Below are 19,464 nucleotides of genomic sequence, written 5' to 3'. Positions count from 1 at the left end.
ATATTTTTTTTATAAAATTCAGCAGGGTTGCCATCAGGGCCTGCTGCTTTCCCATTCTGAAGTGAGTTTATAGCATCTAGTAATTCTGATAGTGCCAGAGGTTTATCCAATTCCTCTGCCCCGAGAGTATCTAATTGTGGTATCTGTAATGCATCCAAAAATGCATTACATTGTGTCTTGTCTTCTTTAAACTGAGTAGAATATAAGGACTTGTAGTATTCTCTAAATGCGTGCATTATGTTTTTTTATGGTCAATGATTTTGTCTCCATCTGTTTGCTGTTTGTTTCCTGCTTGTGGATTTGTTGAGCTAAGATCTTTCTCTCTATGTTCATAGTAATGATGTCTTGATTTTAAAATGAGTTGTTCTGTTTCTTTAGTTGTCACATCTTTTACCCAGGATTTGGAACAATATGACACAATAGCGGCCTGCCATCCATGCAGTTCCCTTAGTTGTGTGTGTCTTCTGTTTGTCTTAATCCTTTAATGATGACTGTCCTCTTACTTCTAGGTCTTGGGGCTAGTGCAAAACATGAATGTCTTCAGGTGTCCCAAGTGCCACCATGAAACTCACATATTCGGAGAGGATGGCGCACAGCAGCTGGCTCTGGACTTGGATGTGGAAATTTTGGGTAAGGAAAAGAGAGTAATAGAGAGTTGTTCATGTCATCGAGAAAGATGGCACGGTGGGGCAGTGCATAGGGCTGTCTCGGTTCATCTCTGAGCTGGGATTCAGCTGTGTGAAATTGGAAGGTTTTTCCATTTGTGTTCTTTAGGGTGGACTTGGTGACTATTTGTAAGATGGCATAGGTATTGATGTATTCCCTGTTTTAGTTAGACTGGCACTTCATCCAAGGCTGGCTGCTGGCTACTTGCAGTCCTGTCACTAAATATTAACCATCTTATAATCGCATAACAAAATAATTTGAGAAATACAGTGAATTCAGAAAGTGTTCAGATCCTGTCACTCTTTGCACATTTTGTTCTGTTGCAGTCTTTTACTAAAATCATTTCAATTCATTTTGTCCCTCATCAAAACAACGAAAGCAGAACTTGAGATGTTTTTACAAAGGAGAATCAAATAGTGAGGGCAGCTTAGACTTTAATACCAGTAACTGTGAGCAGACTAACATAACAGTCCTGTCACTTCTCCACATCATCCCCTGTAGGTCAGTGCACTTCTTGTATTGGTCCACTAACTTCTTTATTCCTTGGGAGAAGATGTTTTTTGGCTGCTCTCAATTCCAGGTCTCCATCTCTTGTTTTACCTCAACATCCAAGGTGAACCTACGACCACCTAGAGCCTCTTTAACTGGACAAAAGATGCAACAGAGCAGGGTTGTAAAGGGGACGTGGAAGACATTCAAACAGTAGCTGTTGTGTCCCCTCCACCACTGCGGCCACTGCATGGGGACTTGCGTTGTCACAGAGCAGCAAGACTGTTCTTGACCGCAGTCCTCTTCTTTTGCTGCAAATTTCAGGTTTCATTTTCTCTCTGTTGTAAGCTTAGCACATTATGTTGCATTTTTCACGGATTGTCCATCTTCCTTCGAAATGTGCCAGAATTGAACCCTTCATGTCCCAAAAGAAGATCATCCTGATTAATGGAGGGCTGTCGTTTGAGTTTTCTTCTTTACTGGAAAAGATGGGTGTTTCCGCTGCATGCTTTGTCTCTTGCTTTCTGGCTCACTGTGATGGGCCCGTGTCTCATCATCCATGTCAATCCTCTCCAAAACACTCGGATCTTCTTCATAATGTTTTAGGAGTTGAGTCACAACCTCCGTATGCTGTTGCTTGTGCAGATTAATAAGCTGTTTGGGTGCCCCAAGTCATCAAGCACTACAACAGGTGCAGATCCACAGCTGATATCCAAATTAGTGGACAATGTGATCTGTTGGTCTTCTCTGATGAAGGCATTCGCTGTATCGATGTGCACCATGTTGATGGTCAACCAGATCAAGCTTCGTTGGTTACACTTGTTCATTATGCTTTGAACCTTTCTACCCATTCGTTTAATTTTTGTTGAGTCCTTCTGTTTTCATTTCTGTACTGAGCCAACATCCTTTGGTGACTTTCAGCAGGTTTCTCTCCTTCCACCCAAAGAAATCTCACTATGGTGCATTGTTCAACAATAGTGCAATTCCACAGCAGAGCATCCATATTCGTTTGACCTTGGCCCTGCACTGTGCTTATCCAAACTACCAATATGCCACCACAAACACGTTGTTATTGCACCAGCTTCTATCTGCTGCAGTTACCATGTAATTTTTAAATTGCTATTCCTTTTTGATTTGCCCTCAAACAAATACTAAAAAAACTGAAATACCATACTGACACAAGTAATCAAATCATATGACACTTGAAGCTTGGTGCGTCTCATTTTATTGATCATCATGGTGATGTTTCTACACCTGTGGTCAATTCAGTAGATTGGACCTGTTGAGGAAAGGCACACACCTCTCTACAGAAGGCCTCATAATATATAATAAACCAAGCCATAAGCTCAAAGGAATTGCCTGCAGAGATGGAACTGTGTCGAGGTGCTCCTCTGGGGAAGGGTACAAAAATTTCCTCCAGTATTGAAGGTTCCCAAGAACAATGTGGCCTCCATAATTCGTAAATGGAAGATGTTTGGAACAGCCACAGTTCTTTTTAAAGCTGGCTGCTTGGCCAAACTAAGCAGTCATGGGAGAAGGGCCTTAGTAAGGGAGGTGACCAGGAACCTGAAAATGACTATGGCATAGCTCAGGAGAACCTGTGTGGAAATGGGGCAAACTTCCAGAAGGACAACCATCACTTCAAAGCTGCCCACATCTTGGCTTTATGAGCCTATCCTTAGTAAAAGACACATGGAAGCCCGCTTTGAGTTTACAAAAAGGCACCTGAAGGACTCTCAGACCGTTCGGTCAGGTTGGGGAGCTTGCACTGGTACAGCACATTGCCGCACCTACCACACTGCGAAAAAGCTAAGGAACCAAGTTGGCCACCCCCTGGGCAGACGTGCGGTCCAGTCCCACCCTTCAGAAATGACCCTCTATCGGCTGCAGCCAGGTGTTACGTGGGCGAACCCCTTGGCCTGGTCTAGCCACTCAGGTCCTCAACAGCGAGGATCCTGTGAGCCAGATCATCCTCGGGGAATCATGCCACATAGTCATGGTGCCGTAACTGACACTCCTTACCAACGCAGGTAATGTGCCTCATTCGGGACTCCGTGAGCAACACATAATCAAACCAGCAGTACCCAAGGGTTCTCGGAAGAGATGCAGCACCCAAGGAGCCCAGTCTTCGTCTCAGGTCAATGTATAAGCATCCATGTCTCACAAACAAAGAGCACCAGGACTCTAAAGACTTGGACCTTTGTCCTTTTACATAGACATCGGGAGCGCTACACACCCCTTTCCAGAGACCTCATGACCCCCCATACTCTCCCAATCCGTCTACTGACTTCATAAGGAGAGTCGTCAGAGAAATGAATGTCACTGCTGAGGTCAGTAAACCTCTCGATGAGGTTGACACTCTCTCCACAGACAGACACACTGCTGATGGCCATGTCCAAGAGGTCATTAAAAGCCTGGCTGTTGGTTTTTATTAGGAGACTCGCAGGATTGAGACACTTGGACTCCTCACTCAGTTTCTCGAGACCCCCAATCAGAGCCTTCATTGACTCTGCAAAGATCACAGCATTGTCAATAAAGTGAAGATCAGTGAATCTCTCTTCATTAACAGATACCCCACAGCCACTGGACCCCACGACTCTGCCAACACCCAGTCCATGCAAGAGCAGGAGCAGAATACACCACTGACGGACCCCAGAATCAGGTGGGAAAAACGCAGAGGGTCTGCCTCCACTCTGCACAACACTCACAGTACAGGTATACGGGCCGACCATGACGTCCAGCAACTTTGGAGGGATCACACAAAGTCTCAGGTTGTCCCACAGGGCAGCTCGATCATCTGAGTCAAATGCTTTACAAAAATTGGCTGCAAAGAAACTCTGCCGACATTTGCGTTTGCACTACATGAGAACCCTCAATTCCATGATGCAGTCAATGGTGGATTTCTTAGATGTAAAATAGGACTGCTCCGGTTGCTGGTAGGTGAGCAAGTGATCATGGATCCTGTTGAAGATTAGAGGCATGTCTGGAGGAAACCAGGCACCACTCATCACCTGTGCAATACCATTCCAGTGGTGAAGCCTGCTGGTGGCATCATCATGGACTGGGAGACTAGTCTGGGTTGAACAAAGTATAGAGATATCCATAATGGAAACCTGCTCCAGAGCACTCTGGGCCTCAGACAGGGCAGAAAGGTCACTTTCCACCTAAACAAAGACAGCTGGCTTAGGAACAACTCTGGGGAAATTCCTTGGGTGGCCCAGCCAGACCCTGGACTTGAACCCAGTCAAACATCTCTGGGGAGACCTGAAAATTGCTGTTCACCGACAATCTCCATCCAACCTGACAGAGCTTGAGAGGATCTGCAGAGAACTTGGCAGAAAAATCCCCAAAGTCCAAGAGGGTGAAGCTTGTCAAGTCAGACCCAAGATGACCCCAGAATTGAATTTCTACTAAAGGGGCTTCAGCTAAGGATTTTGTCAATGTGATATTTCAGGGCTTTTTTATACTAAATTTGCAAAAGTTTCTAAAATCCTGTTTTTATTTTATCATTCTGGGGTATTGATTGAAGGATGAGGGGGACAAAAGATAATATAAATGATTTTAGCATAAGGCTTCAATATAGTGTGACCACCAGGGGATGCTTCAGTGCCCCAACACCAGACACAATGACCACAGACAGTCCCATGTTCAATTAAACAGTGCTTTGTTAACAACAGTACCTTTTAAGGCATTAATCCAACAATCATCCGATAGCACACTAATATCTTTTGTCTCCTTCCTGTCCTCCTCTTCCTCCTCCAGCGTCGTGTCACTCCCTGTCAACTCTGGCTCCCTGACCCCTTGAGATGGCATCCCTTTAATCTCGAACCCAGGAGTGCTTCCGGGATTGAGGTGTTAACCTGTGGAAACACTTCCGGGTTGCATGGAAGCTGCAAGCTGCTTTTTAATGGCGCCCTCTAGTGGCAGCCAAGGACCCGTACAGGGTCATCTTCCCGGACTTCAACTCCCAGGTGTCTGATATGGTAGCCAGTCACAGGAACACTACCACCTCTTGTGCTAGGAGGCGAATTGTCCATGCAAAGCCATCTCCCCTGGTCGTTCCATTACTCATCCCTGATATGAATTGGGGCTCAGCTCACTTGGGCTGCATCTCCACTAAAGTAGTCCTTCCATTATATCAACCCAGCCAGGTAAGGAATCTTCCTCAAGCCCCTGTTGAAATGCCAGACCCTCCTCTCTGGTACGTACAATAGGAAAAAGTGAAGCGGTCCGAATACTTTCTGAAGGCCCTGTACATGAAGTTCACCTAATTCTCAGAAATCATGAAGACCTGATCTCTGTTTTTTAATTTTAGGGGACATCCCACTGCACCTTAATATAAGGGAGAAGTCGGACAAAGGACAACCAGTGGTCGTGTCAGATCCTGAAAGCCCTGAGGTTGGATTAATTCCATTTTTATGTTTTGATATTGTGAATTAGTACATTCTTATTGTATATAGTGCCTTTTACAGACGTTAACATCACAATTGGTTTTCCAGGCAGCAACGATGTAATTCCAGAGAAGAGTGTTTCACACTTGCAAAGCTTCAACAGATCAGTTAGAGACATTTGAGTCAAGTATTCCCAAAATCAAGGGAGTGAGGGAAAATTACAGAATCCCACACAAAATTGTGAATCACAGCCCTGTATGACCTTTTCTAGGTTTAATCCCCATTGTGTGGTTTGGTTGAATGCTCCGCCTCCTTCATGAATATTAATGAGTCACCTTGGAGTGGCAAAAGGCATAGAAATATTCAGCGTAATGTTATTTCATCCTCTAGATGTCATTCAGGCTTAACACTGTACGTTGGATCATAACCACTTTAACCCAACAGTAGTGTTGGATTGGTACTAACATTTTGACTTCGGTATCGATACCAGCTTTTGGACCCCAGTAGTGGTACCGAAATACAAAGCAAATCATGGATCACTCCAATACCCCGTCTTGCTTGCCTTTCTGGGGCACCATGTGGCACTACGCACTGCTTCCTTCTTGACAGCTGTGCGATTGCAATTGCATTAATTGTGTGTACTACTGTTTCATGAAGTCTACAAAATGAACAAGTACTGTGTGTTGAGGGTGCTTGGTGGGGTTGAGAGGAAAGCTTATATTTACTTCCAATACCAAAAATCCCAAAATACTAGTGACCATACCATTCTAAAATTTGCGTTTTTCAGTGCCGGCATACCGTGCAACCTTACCCAAGAGACACTCAGGGTTAACCATTCTTACATAGAATTTAGGCTTCAGGTAAATTCCAGAGAGGTTAATTTAGTTTCACTTTTGTTTTTGAGATTGTTATTTTATGTGTAAGTTTTTGTAATTTTAGAGGCGGAGTGGTGGCTTTGAGGAAAGGGATTTGTACGAATCCCGTAAAATGGCAGAAGTGACTCTGCTCCGTTAGGCCCTTGTGCAAGTCCCTTAATCTGCAATTTCCTCCGTCCTGGGTATGACGTTAATTTGCGTCCAGTCCTGCAAGCAGGTCCTCCAACTTGCAGGGAAAACCAGGGGGTTGGTGGTAGGATTGGCACTCTAGCCACTGTAAAAGAAAACCTCACACTCATCGTCACTGTGGTGCTGAGGTATAACCCGTTGCACGGCTGCACTCGGATCTCAGTCCAGGTGGTTCATCGTGTGGTGGGTGCGTCGACGCGCTGTAATCCGCACATGCTCCAGACTTCTTTGTAATTCCTGTGGCACCATATTGTTTTTGTTTTTATTGTGTGTTGCTGTTTTGTGAATTTATTCCCATAATGCATCAGCCTTCATTAGGGGGTGTGGCCTCAGAGGTTCCTTTGTGTGACATTATTTAAGCAACCGCCACACGTGCCCCAAGCTTATGGATGTGAATGAGGAGCCGCCTCTTTTGGAACCTTCAGTATTGAGACCTTTTGTTAAGTTTCTAGACTTGGAATTTTTGATCGCGTATTGGGCTTCGTTTACCTCCCTGGATTTGACTTTTGCAAGTTGCATCTTCTTCCTAAATATCCCTGGGGGCAGTCCTCCTGCAGCATTGTCAGGTGGTCCTGACCCCCTCGGCTCCACAAACATAATACAAGCAACATACATTTAAAAAACTAGACACAACAAAACTGACCTAATACATAAATGCATTTTTTTTAATTATTTAATTTATTTGATATACTTTATTAATCCCCTCTGGGAAATTTGTCTTTTCATGTGACTTTTTGAGAGGCGGTTAGAGCGCAGGGACAGCCAGTGCACAGTAACCCTGGAGCAATTTTCAGGTTAGGCGCCTTTGCTAAAGGGCCTATCATATTATATAATAGATGCTATGGTCTGTGTATGAGTGTGTTCAGTTCCTACAAGCAGTCTGATTGGTCAGTTTGGTGTTGGTGTGATTGGTCAGTTTGGATTTGGTGATGCAATCGGAAGAGGAAGTCAGAGTGTGAAACTCAGTAGAAGGAGTAAAGGGATAGGAACCACCCTGAGAGTCTCCTTCAAAGACAGGAAATATAAAAGCGGACAGGAGGTGAGAACGACACCTTGAAATAACGAGAGTCTGAGAAGCAGGCTTAATGAAAACGCACCCGAGCGCCGGTCATGAGTGGTTCAGGCATGCGAGGCTGGCGAGAAACACTGAAGGTACACACCGGGTAAGAAATATCAAATATTTTGAAATGTGTTCTGTTACCTGTTATTGTCTAGTCAGTAATAAAATGTTCATCAACACACAATACATACAACAGAACATGAAACAAAATCCATACTCTTTACAAAATCGTGCATTTTATTAATGCTTTTAAGCCTGCCTGTGACATAACAGTTTTGTTGTTGATTGTTTTTGCTGTAAAAGGCACTATACAAAAAGAATAATCAGTCAACTCCTCCTAATGTATAAAGTGCCTTGTGTGAAGCCTGAATTTCTAAAAATGTTTGATTAGGATATAAAGTGTAGTGATTTGTAAATGCTCAGTTCCCCATATTTTATTGAAAACGGAACAAAGACGAGGCGTTTCATGTTTTTAATGCTCATAAACTTTGCTTGTTCAGTTGAGGATTAAAGTTTCCATCCACCTCAGCTAAACACTTTGTAGAAGAAAAAGGTTTGGGGCGGCCACCCGTATACTTGAAATAAGGCTGCAGAAATAGGTAACAAGATGCAGGGTTGTTTACAGATTCGAGTCCAAAATGGAACTGACTAACAGAAGGAAGATGGTGGGTTTTGAAGGTCAGTCAGGGGAAGTGATGTCATTGGGCCTGGAAAAAATGGGAGTGATGTCATCGGGTCCAGAAACAGAAGTGACATCATTGGGACGGGAACCGGAAGTGATGCCATCAGGCCCAAAAAAACAGAAGTGATGTTCTCGAGCCCAGAAATGACATCATTGCGCCTACTAGAAATTACCTCATCGGGTCCAGGTAGAATTTCTTGTGTTTGGTCTGCAGGGATAAAAGAGAGAGGATTATTGCACTCTGCCTCCCCCTGGCCTGGGGTGGAATTAACCTCCTTTTGAGCCCTTTAGCTGCCTCCCATGCACACGTGTGTGACAACTTTTCAAACTCTGTGTTTCTCGACTCCACACGTCATGTTGCCACATGTTCTCTGTGTTCACTCAGTTCGGGTATCGACTTTGTTTCTAAAATTAGCCATGTCACAATAATAGCGAATATAACACATTTATGTCAGATTTTCAGTGGGCCACTTGGATCAAACACTTGGGTGTTGCCTTCCACAGCAGGACTTTTTGCCCACCCCTCCTGACAGAACTGGTGAAAGTCAGTTAAAGTTTGTGAGACCCTTCACTCAGACACCCCTGTGTGTGATTCAGGTCAGGGCTTTGTGATGGCCCCTCCAGTACTTTCACCTTGTTGTCTTTACAGCTGATTCTACATTATGCAACTTCTAGGTCAGTCCTGCTGATTTCAGTTGCTGATCTCATTGCAGGACCATGTCGGGTTCAAAGATTAAAAATCGCTGGGTAGGTCAAACTGAGCACTGCGTGCCCCCATTTTATTTTCTCGTGTACATTTAGACATTTAGACCTCCCTAGTTTTCTCATATAGGACAAGTATTGTGATCGTCCAAAAATTCGATTTCAAGATTTTGATGAATCTCAAAATTTTAGACTTCACTGAGTCTGAAAATACCATTTTTGGGATTGTGTGTGTGTGTGTGTGTGTGTGTGTGTGTGTGTGTGTGTGTGTGTGTGTGTGTGTGTAAACATGATAATTTAAGTTCATTTTCACTTCGGTCAACCAAATTTTGCATACAAGTATTAGGTACAAAATGTGCATTTCTGTCAACTTTTGGGCTATTTCCGCTAACTGGAAGTGGTACTTTACCTTTTTACTTACCAATTTATTCAACTTTTACTTATATAATAATTGTTCAATATATTGATTTGATTTGTTGTTGATGGTTCTTTAATGTACATAATATAAAAATGCAATCATTGTCCTGTGGTTTACTTCTCAAATATCCATCCCCATATCTGAGTATACGAGAAATTCGAGGGGAGACCACTCCCGATTTTTCTGACAGCAGATTACATGGCGTGAGTTGCTGGGTGTGTCTGACTAGACGACTGGCCTTCACAGGAGCTTGCGGCTAAATGACTGCCTCCGACTTGCAAGGATTATGTAAATGAAGGCAACGTTTGAAAAATCATTGGAAAAGTCGCCTAATGCCGTATGGCCTTAAAGGGGGCGATTGTCTGGGCATGGCACATTTAGTCATCGATTGCTGACCTTCCAGCACAATCGTGTTGACCACTTTCTGTGACCGCCAATAACGTGCTGCCTGACAGAGCCGGTGCTGTACAAAGGGTTTACAGGTACTGAGACTTCAGCCATAATCTCAGCCCTGTTTCCTGTTTCTTTCATTCTGTCGTGGTGTCTAAAACACGAGACATCAGACAGACGAGCTTCTCTTCTGATTGCAAATTCCAAAACACTCAAGTTTCTTATTCCTCGTAGCTTCATGTCTATGCATTGCACTTGCGGAAGAGCACTAATTAGTTGTCCGTTCTCATGCACACAGAGAGATGTTATGAACTTGGAGTTTCAGAGCGCAAAGAGAGTCCTGCAGTTCTCCAGAGTTCCCACTAGGTGGGGATTTACTCTCAAACCCCAGTTAGATAGCTAGCCAGACAGAAAGAACTTTATTTCATATGTTCCACACGTGCGCATGGGAGGCAGCAAAGGGCCTGAATGACAGTAATTCCATGGATGATGGGGGGGGGGGGGTGGCGGAGTGCACTAACTTTTTCTCTCATTTCTCTGCAGACCAGTTACGGGAAATTGCCTCAGACCCCAATGATGCCACTTCTACTTTTTTCCAGCCCCACTGATGATGTCACTTCTGGGGACCAGTGGCGCCACTTATGGGTTTCTCCAAACGCCCCCACTGATGACATCACTTCCGATTCCAGGGCCAGTGTTGCTGCTCTCTGGTCTCCCAACACCCCGCCATATCTGTTGACGTCATTTCTGGCCCCAATGACGACCACTTTCGGTTCCTGCCTTACTGATGACGTCACTTCCTCTGCTCGCCCTTAAAGTTGCCATCTTTGAGCTATCGAATCAGTTCTGTTGTGAACTCCAGTCTGTACACCTCTGTACATTATTATAGTATCCACTTTGTAGCCAGGAATAATATACAGATGGCTGCCACAAACGTTTTTGTGTCACTTTTGTCGTGCTTATGACAGATATAAGGGCAAGCGCAGCATCTTTATAAAATAAAAGGTTCAATGAAAATGAAACTCCAGGGGACTACCAAAGGCAAAAACGGGATCATTTTTGTTCCAGGATAGTTTCTGTTCCCTTTCCCTGTCAGGTTGAGGATATAATGAATGGTGTGGAAGACATGGCACACAAAGAAGTCATTTCTCCAGTACATTCGGTGGCAGTGTTCTCCAGGGCTGCGTCCAGTTGGACTTTGTGGGACTTGTTGTTCAGAAACATGACCTGATTGGGCTCCTCAGGGGTGCAACTGGACATCACTGCTCCATAGAGCTTCAGCCTGACCTGGAAGTGCTTCCTGGTTGTAATGCCATGGCAGAATAAAAGAAGGCGCCACCTTATCTTACTCAGCAGGTCGGAGTCGGGCAAAAGAAGACATTTGCCAGAGAAGTAAAGGAAGAGGGAAGAACGGGTGGCATTGTGCTTACTTGTTATAAGAGCCTGTAAAAAAGGAACTGTTGATAATAAAAGCACTTTGTCTGAGGGGTAGGGCTTAGTGGTGCCCCCTGTTGGCGGCAGCAGACGTTCATCTTGGCATATGTAAACTTTTGATACGTTGAAAATCTGATCTGATCTTTCTCTTAGCTATTATTGTGACATCACCACTAAAGTAGAGACCCTAAAGTGACAACAGAGGGATTGAGTGGTGACACGATGACGTGTGGTTGAGCTGAGAAACCTGGAATTTGAAAGTCTTTGGCTGAGGTGGATGGAATCTTTTCACCTCGTCTGTATTGATAAGTCTTCATTGTAAAGATTCCAAATGCGCTGGGCCGGAAGGACTGACCGAGTCTCTGCTTTATTTCAGGCCATCGCCTACTTGAGAGTTGCTGCCAAAGTGATCGAGCGACTTCCGGCGCCAACGGACTGAGCGCAGCAAGGACCAGCGGTGTGAGGGGTGCCACCTCTCCTGCCATCTTGTGCGTTGGCACATCTGTGTTCTCTCCTCAGACTCACCCGATGCTGGTTTACGCTCTTCTTCTTTTTCTTGGATTTGTCTCTTGCAACACTCGTCACCAGAAGTGAAGCCGCAGTAAATACGGGGGGGAATGCTTTTGATGGGGTGACTGAGGGCACCCCCTGGACTGAAGAAATTCACACGCCAAACTGTGGCGTTTAAACCACTAAGTCGGAGGATGTAGTGGCGAGATGCGTTAAACGCGTCGGGGTGTTTTTGGGTGGAGGCAGAGAGCGGTATGGCGCTCTACATCCATCAGTCAGACAGCCATCTTTATTTTAGAGTGCCATGCACAGCTGGTACAGTGCCTTTTGCAGTAAATCAGCATCATGAGGCACTTTGAGAAGCATCCATTTGTCCATTGAAGCAGCACAAGATGAGAAAGCACCAGCGAGAAAGCGGGGCCTGCAAATCCACAGCAGTAAAGCGCACGTCTGTCAACGTTAATTTGCAGCAGTTGAAGCAGTCATTGAAGGGTTAAAAGTACAGGTGCAGTGTGGGAAGAGAGGACTTGGACATTTATTTGAATTCTCCGATCGGTGGGCAAAGCGCAAGCAAACGTTTAGCTGTAGAGCGGGAGGGCCCAAGTTATTTAGTGCCATTCCTGTCTAACGCAGCACACGTCAGAGCTCTCTGTCTTTTACTCTTCAAGATGGCCGGAGTGTGTTTGGAATAAATAAGACGCGTTGGAATATGTGTTGCTCTGTGCTGTGAAACCTCGGTGTGGACCCCAAAAAATCTGCTGTTCATTTTTCCCCCGAAACCCCATCTTGGCTAAATGTGGTCGTATGAAGAATAAGACGACTCCGGTGGCGTCGCCCACTCAGGTCCTGCTCGGAAGAAGAGGATTTCCAGCTTCCCACGCTTTTGACTGGCCTCAGGTATTCGTCCATTGTGGTTTTATCCGTCCATTTATTTTGTATTGCTTTTATGATTCAGGTTGTGGGGGGCGGCAGTGTAAGTAAAAGATGCCCCTTGTCCCTGCCCACCTCCTCTGTGCCCAGTGTGGCAGAGGGCCTGACACTGGAAGGACTGGGGGAAGAGAGCTTGTTCAGGACATTGTCTTCCCTGGACGGCCTGCAGCGGGACCACGGGGTTGGAGCATAGGAGCTCAACTCGGCCGGGGCCTGTGGCCACCGCCAGGGGACGCCTGGACGTTTGGCAGCACTCCCGCCACACCAGGAAGTGGTGCCGGAAGAAGGTCGTTGATAAAAGGGGGCCAGAGTCGGGAGGAAGGAGGACAAGGCCTGTGTGGAGGACTGGAGGCGGAAGGACTGGGCTGTCATGGTGAACATTATTTGTATATTCCGGAGAAGAATAAAGGTGTGTGTTGTGTGGTGAACCTGTGCCCTGCACGTCTGTGTTGGCTCTACGTGCCCGGACTTCACACCATTTGAGAGATCTGATCTCTCCAGCATGTCCTCTCGGTCGGACAGACCCCCAAAGACACTTCTACAGGGGGACGTTCTAATCAGATGCCTGCAACACTTCACCTGTAGTTGTGGAGGGGCAGCGGCCATACTTTGAGCTCCTCCTGAATGTCTAAGGGCTGAGCCCAGATGTTCTGCAGAGGAAGCTCATTTCGGCCGCTTGTATCCTCGATTGAGTTTTTTTAGTCACCCCTCCTAAAATGAGGGTAGGAATGTCGATCAAGCGATAAAGTGAGGGCTTTACCGTTCAGCTCTGCTCTTTCTTCACCACGACGTAGCAGTGCAGTGTCCACATACTCCAGTCTGCCTGTCAATCTTCCCTCCGCTCGCTCGTGAACAGGACTCCAAAATACTTAAAGGTCCTCCGCTTGATTCGGCACCTCCCCACCAACCTGGAGGGGGCACCGTAGGATTTGTGATGATTATTAATCAATGAGACGGCCACCCAGGAGGACCCCATAATAATGTGGGATTTGAAAAATGAATTTTTAAACATAGTTAATTATCAGTTAAGCTCCTCAAGTATGGGAAAGGCGCTATATATAAATAAAATCATCATTGAGATCAACATGATGTCACAACAGTCAATAGACACCAAAATGACCAACCAACACCGAAAATGAAAGTCAAAATTTGAAATCCCAGGCTGATCCAACGGGTGTGAATTTCATCACAGCACCTCCTCTAACGTGACTCCCCAGTAGTGTGTGTGTGTGTGTGTGTGTGGACCCCCGATGACGTCTCGACATGCTCCGGATGAGACAGCAGATGGCGTCCTGGGGGTCTCCTCCCAGACCTGCATCAATGAGCTCCTGGACAGTCTGTTAGGCTACTTGGTGGCATCAGATGCACCAACACGTGACGTCCCAGAGGTCCTCTGTTGTATCCAGGTCTGGGGGACGTGTCGGCCAGTCAGTGACATCAATGCCATCCAGCAACTGCCTACAATCTCTGCCCACATGAGACCAGTCATTGTCCTGCACCAACGTAAGGTCTCGATGGCTCAGAGCATTTCATCCCAATACCTAACAACTGCCTAGCATCTGGAGGTCTGTGTGACCCTCCAAGGACGTGTCTCCCCAGACCATCACTGACTGTCATGCTGTGGTTGCCAGCCGATGACATAACCCGGACAACATCCTCTGCAAAAAAAAAAAAAAGACGAGATCCCGAGGTCACCGAACTGGACCCCCTTTAACCCGCGGCTGTGTCTACAAATTCAGTGAACGGGACCGGTGACAAAGGACGGCCCTGACGGAGCCCCTCACAGTTATTTCTTAAATGACTGACGGATGAAAAGGGCAGCCCAGTGCTTTGTGTTGTCGTCCTATGGACCCAAACCCACGGCCACTCGTTGTCCCTTCTTCCAGTGTCATTGTGAGTTTCTCCACCCACACCCCTAGTGATTCCAATTGGTTGAGGGTGTGGCTTGGCAGAGCCTCCGCTGTTGGTTCCTGCCTCATGTCCAAAGCTGTCAGGTTAGGCTCAGGCCCCGCCGTGCTCTGAAGTTAATGTGGTTTTTGGGGACATTTTATAGCGCCCCTCACAACAGTGTCGGCTCAGAGCACAGCACAGAGAGTCAAAGCACAGCTGTGTGTCGTAGCCTGAGCCGCCTGACGTAACACGGTTGCAGTTTACGAGGCGACGGCTGCAGACGCTCACTGCTCATCTCGCCGATGTCCCTTGAACATTCGTATAATTAAACTTCCGCAGTCGGCGTAGAACTGCGTCTTATCAGATTGCAGCACCGGAAGCAGGTGGCCTCATGTTCTGAGGTTGGACTCCTTCACTGAACGCTCATTTATATGGCTGTGCTGAGTCCACGGCGTACCCTGACATCCACCTCCTCAGAAAAGTGACTACGGGTCACGGCGACGTACGACTGATTGGCCAGTTTGGTAAATACGGATTTCCTGAAACAGGTTTGTGTTCGTCATCCGCTATTCTGACGTGAAAATACAAAAGATCGAGAAAAGACTTGTCGAAGTGGATAGAGAATATACAAAGTAAATGACACCTCATCCCAGACAGCGGCGCGAAATATCGGCTAACATCGGTTTGGGAGTCGGCGAAAGTCATAAAACGGGAGGGACAAATACGGTCCCCTGTGGAAGAAAACGTGTGGCGAGAGGGGCGGTGATCCCGGAGAGCAAGAATGGTCGATTTGACCATTTGATTTTCTTGTGCACCACAGACATCGCCTCCTAGTGGCGCGGCGCAGAAGTCTAAATTTGACACTGTAGCGTGCGAGCATATATAGCTACGGCGTAAGCTCGGCGCAGAAGTAGAAATCCGCCTTAACTCAAGTTCTTCTCTTGTGGATGTAAAGGTGCCTTATGGGTCACATGTCCAGCGTCCAGTGAAATTCGGACCCGCATGTGGCAATCAACACGCTGTGAAGTTTCAGCCAGGGTTCACGTTTCTCATTTATGTTTGATTCTTTCTTGTTCATAATTTAGTTTACCGTATCTACTTGCGGATAAGTCAGGACTTGATTTTAACGTATAGTTTCTGGTGTTTTATAATGTCGTCGTATAAGTGGAATGCGGAAAACTCGCACTATTGGTCCAAGAGATTCTGATATGCTAAAGTCCGCCCACCTGAGAGAGGAACCACGGAGCACACCGCCTTTTTATTCTATGTGGGTGTGGCCATGCACTGTATCCGCGTGTGCTCCTCGCCTCGCTCTCTCTATTGTGCCTGCGTGACCACACGGTGATACCCACACCATTCTCAAGTGATGCTTGCACTGTTTTGTGTTTTTTGTATCTCGCACCCTCGTACACCTTTATCGTAAGAGCATCCCATATCTACGATCAGAAGGAAATATGAGGCTGGTTTGAAATTAAATTGGAGGAGGCAAGAAGATATAAAAAATAATAAGTGTTGCATTTTTGAACGGGTGTATAAGTTGGGGTCTGATTTTTATGGTTGATTATTTGGGTTTCAATACCCAACTTATACTCGAGTATATATAGTAATTATGTTTCTTTCCCTGTGTGCCTTGTGTTTTATGGGTGGTCCCCCAAGAGGCGGGGCCACCTGCCCATCACCATCAAGAGACAGCCGCCTGCATTATAAAAGCTGAGGAAAAACTGCAGTCCCTTGCGGTTCATTGAGTTTGCCTGGCGTTGGAGTTTATTGCGTCTATTTTTTGTTTTTTTACATCATTGACCACCGCGTTCTGTCTTTTGAACGTCCTTGGGATTGTCATTTTTGGGACTTGTCTCCCTCTGCATTGACTTTACCTGCGTTTCTCAGTGCCTTTTGATCTTGTTATCCTGTGATCTAAACGTCAGAAGGTAGTTAGGGTGACTGCAGAACCCCCAGTGACTGGGTATATGGCGGGGGGGTGGAGCTTTAGATCACGTGATATGATTAAACGAATTGGCTTCAATGTTAGACACTGAGGGTTGAGTGGATAGAAACAGACCTGGGAGGCTGAAACCGATGCCCACTTTAATACCACCCTGTGTGTAGTGGAGGCTGATATTAGATGTGATGAGGTTCAAGTCACATTGCAGGGCCCTTCATTAAACAGCCAATCCTTATTTTATATAGCGCCTTTCTATAGCACATACAATGGCCGGGCCCCTATGTGTTTTATGGGCAAATCAGAAGCTGCATTGTCCGATGGAGATCAAACAGATATCTTTATGATTTAGAGGCCATTTCTGACTCTTTTATAAACAGACAATCTTTATTTTATATAGCGCCTTTGTACAGCAGACACCGTGGCCAGACGCTTGGCAGATACGGTACACCGGCCCCCATGTATCTTTATATACCTGAATTGGAGGTAGGTGAAGTAACTTGCTGCGCTGCGCAACGATAACTGAGCTGGCATCCAGTGCCGCTTCTGACTCCTTCATAAAAGGACAATCTTTATTTTATATAGCGCCTTTACATGTGTGACACCTGTAGGGGGTGTGCCAGCCACCCCACCCGACACAGACAGACACGAGAGGCACACTTGAAAAACTGGCGCTTTTCATTCCTTTTTCCTGCACAGCACACAAGTCACCAAAATAGGCTCAGTCCTTGTCTTCTTTTTCTTTCTTTCTTTCTTTCTTTCTTTCTTTCTTTCTTTCTTCTCCCTTTGCCAGCTCTGTCCTCCACCTCCCGACTCTGGCTCCTCGAATGGAGTGAGGTGGCCTCTTTTATATGGCCCCCAGAGGTGCTCCTTGGTGGTCTCCCGGCAGCACTTCCGAGTGTGGCTGTCCAGACGCCCCCTGGTGGTGACCACAAGCCCCAGCAGGGTTGAGCTTCCAAGCCCATGGCCCCGATACCATCCAGGGGGCTGCCCTCTCATGTTCCGGGGGGGTAGGTGCTGCTGTTGACATGTCCTGTCATCAGAAGGGCATCCCGACCAGGCAAGGCCCCTGGCCATCCGCCACACGTGACATCTACTTTATTACACCCGAATCAGAGGCTGTGCTGTGGCGTGACGACTGAGTGGACGTCTTTATGATTTTTAGGTCAGTGCCATTTCAGACTCATAAATGGCTGGTCTTTATTTTATATAGTGCCTTTTCTGTAGTAGATGCCATGGCCAGACGCTTGACACATGCAGTACAATGGCCCCCTTGTATCTTTATACACCTGAATCAGGAGCAGGTGAAGTAACTTGCTGTGCTTGGCAACGATGACTGGGCTGACATCCAGTGCCATCTCTTTAGATTATATAGCGCCTTTACATAGCAGGACCACCATGTATATTGTTAACACCCAAATCAGAGGCGGGTGAAGACTGAACTGACATCTTTGAGATGTATAAGTCAGTGCCACTTTGTAAATGGCCCGTCTTTATTTCATATAGCGCCTTTCTATAATAGACACCATGGCAGGATGCTTAGCACGGCGCCCCCCCACACCCCCCACCTCCTTGAATGTGTTTACGCCCAAACCACAGGCAGGTAAGTAAGGAATGATGGCTGAGCTGACATCCAGTGCCATTTCAGACTCCTCTTGATTTTATATAGCGCCTTTACATGGCAGGAACCCCCCCCCCAATCTACTTTGCTACCCTTCAATCTGGAGCTGCCTTCTGCCGTCTTTATGATTTTGAGGCCAGTGCCACTTCAGGCCCCCCTTCATCGTATGTAGCGTCTTTCTGGGGTGCACACACACGGCAAGGCACTTCACCCGCACCGCCCTGTAGCTCGATGGTGGGGTGACGTGCTGAAGGTCACAGCTGGCACTGAACTGGCATCATCGTGATTTACAGTCCAGGGCCTCGACCGCCACGCCACACTACCCGTATGCTTAACTTGAATCCATGGATCAGTCCTGGGGGGGGGGGGGGCTGTAATGTTAAAAGTGGGAATTTAGCACAACAAAACCGTGAAGAGAGCGCTTGGCTGCCAGGCACGCCAGTGTGCCGTCTGCCAGTTAGGCTTCACAGCTGATCCGGTGCCAGCGACATGTTTACACAACAGCACCATGGAAGCAGATGCCTGTGCCCGCTCACTGCGTCTTGGAGGTGCCCACCTATCGCTGACCCCTCACTGGTCACTCTGTCTGCTTTAAGTCATCCGTCTGTCAGGGTCCCAGGTGTAAAGCAGGAACAAAGCCCAGAAGGGATGCCAGTCCTCACAGGGTTTGGCAATTTAGAGAAGAAAAATGGGAGCGACCCCCAACACCGTACATGGGCACCACAGAGCATGCAGACAACACACAGGTGTGGGGAATGAGCCCAGCTGACCCGTCCAGTCCACATCGCAGCAGGCCACTCAAAAGCTGCACTTCTGACTGGACATCACCTGCCCAAGCGGGCATTGTACCCTCACCACAACTCAGGCAGCTGCGCCCACAGCGGTAAAACAAATGACATCGTTCACATCACATTCTCCATTCTCTCAGATGAGGGTCTTAGGCAGACCCCGTAGCACTTGGCACAAAGTGGGCACAAACCCTGGACAGGGCGCTAGTCCATCACACACACAGGCAATTTAGAGTCACCAGGCACAGTTTTTGGGATGTGGACAAAAAAACCCCAAGTGGACACGTGGAGAACATGCCAACTCCACACAGCCAACATCCAGGAGAACATTCAGAGTGGGCTGGCACGGTAGGCTGGCGGGCAGGCAGGTTGCTCTCTGAAGACCCCAACTACTGTAATTCTTGTGTGTAGTGCCATCTAGTGGTGAATCAGTGCCCTCACACAGCTCTTCTCAATGCTGACCAATAAGAGCAGGTCAGCCGTTGCTGAT

The 19,464-nt window shown here is 46.7% G+C and overlaps 1 protein-coding gene across 1 annotated transcript in view; it reads left to right on the top strand.

Annotated features, from left to right (window-relative positions):
* Window positions 1-12,074, top strand: part of nubpl (nucleotide binding protein-like) — a 59,096-nt gene extending 47,022 nt beyond the window's left edge. Inside the window, exons 9-11 of the mRNA XM_028821886.2 lie at window positions 510-630; window positions 5,471-5,553; window positions 11,673-12,074. Coding sequence (XP_028677719.1) covers window positions 510-630; window positions 5,471-5,553; window positions 11,673-11,735 — 267 coding nt within the window. The 3' untranslated portion in view covers window positions 11,736-12,074. The remainder of the gene's footprint in view (window positions 1-509; window positions 631-5,470; window positions 5,554-11,672) is intronic.
* Window positions 12,075-19,464: the final 7,390 nt, after the last annotated feature.

Source organism: Erpetoichthys calabaricus, chromosome 16 (assembly GCF_900747795.2).
Source record: "Erpetoichthys calabaricus chromosome 16, fErpCal1.3, whole genome shotgun sequence".
Lineage (NCBI taxonomy): Eukaryota > Metazoa > Chordata > Cladistia > Polypteriformes > Polypteridae > Erpetoichthys > Erpetoichthys calabaricus.
The sequence above is the reverse complement of the archived record's forward strand: the minus strand, read 5'-3'. Positions and strand labels throughout refer to the sequence as shown.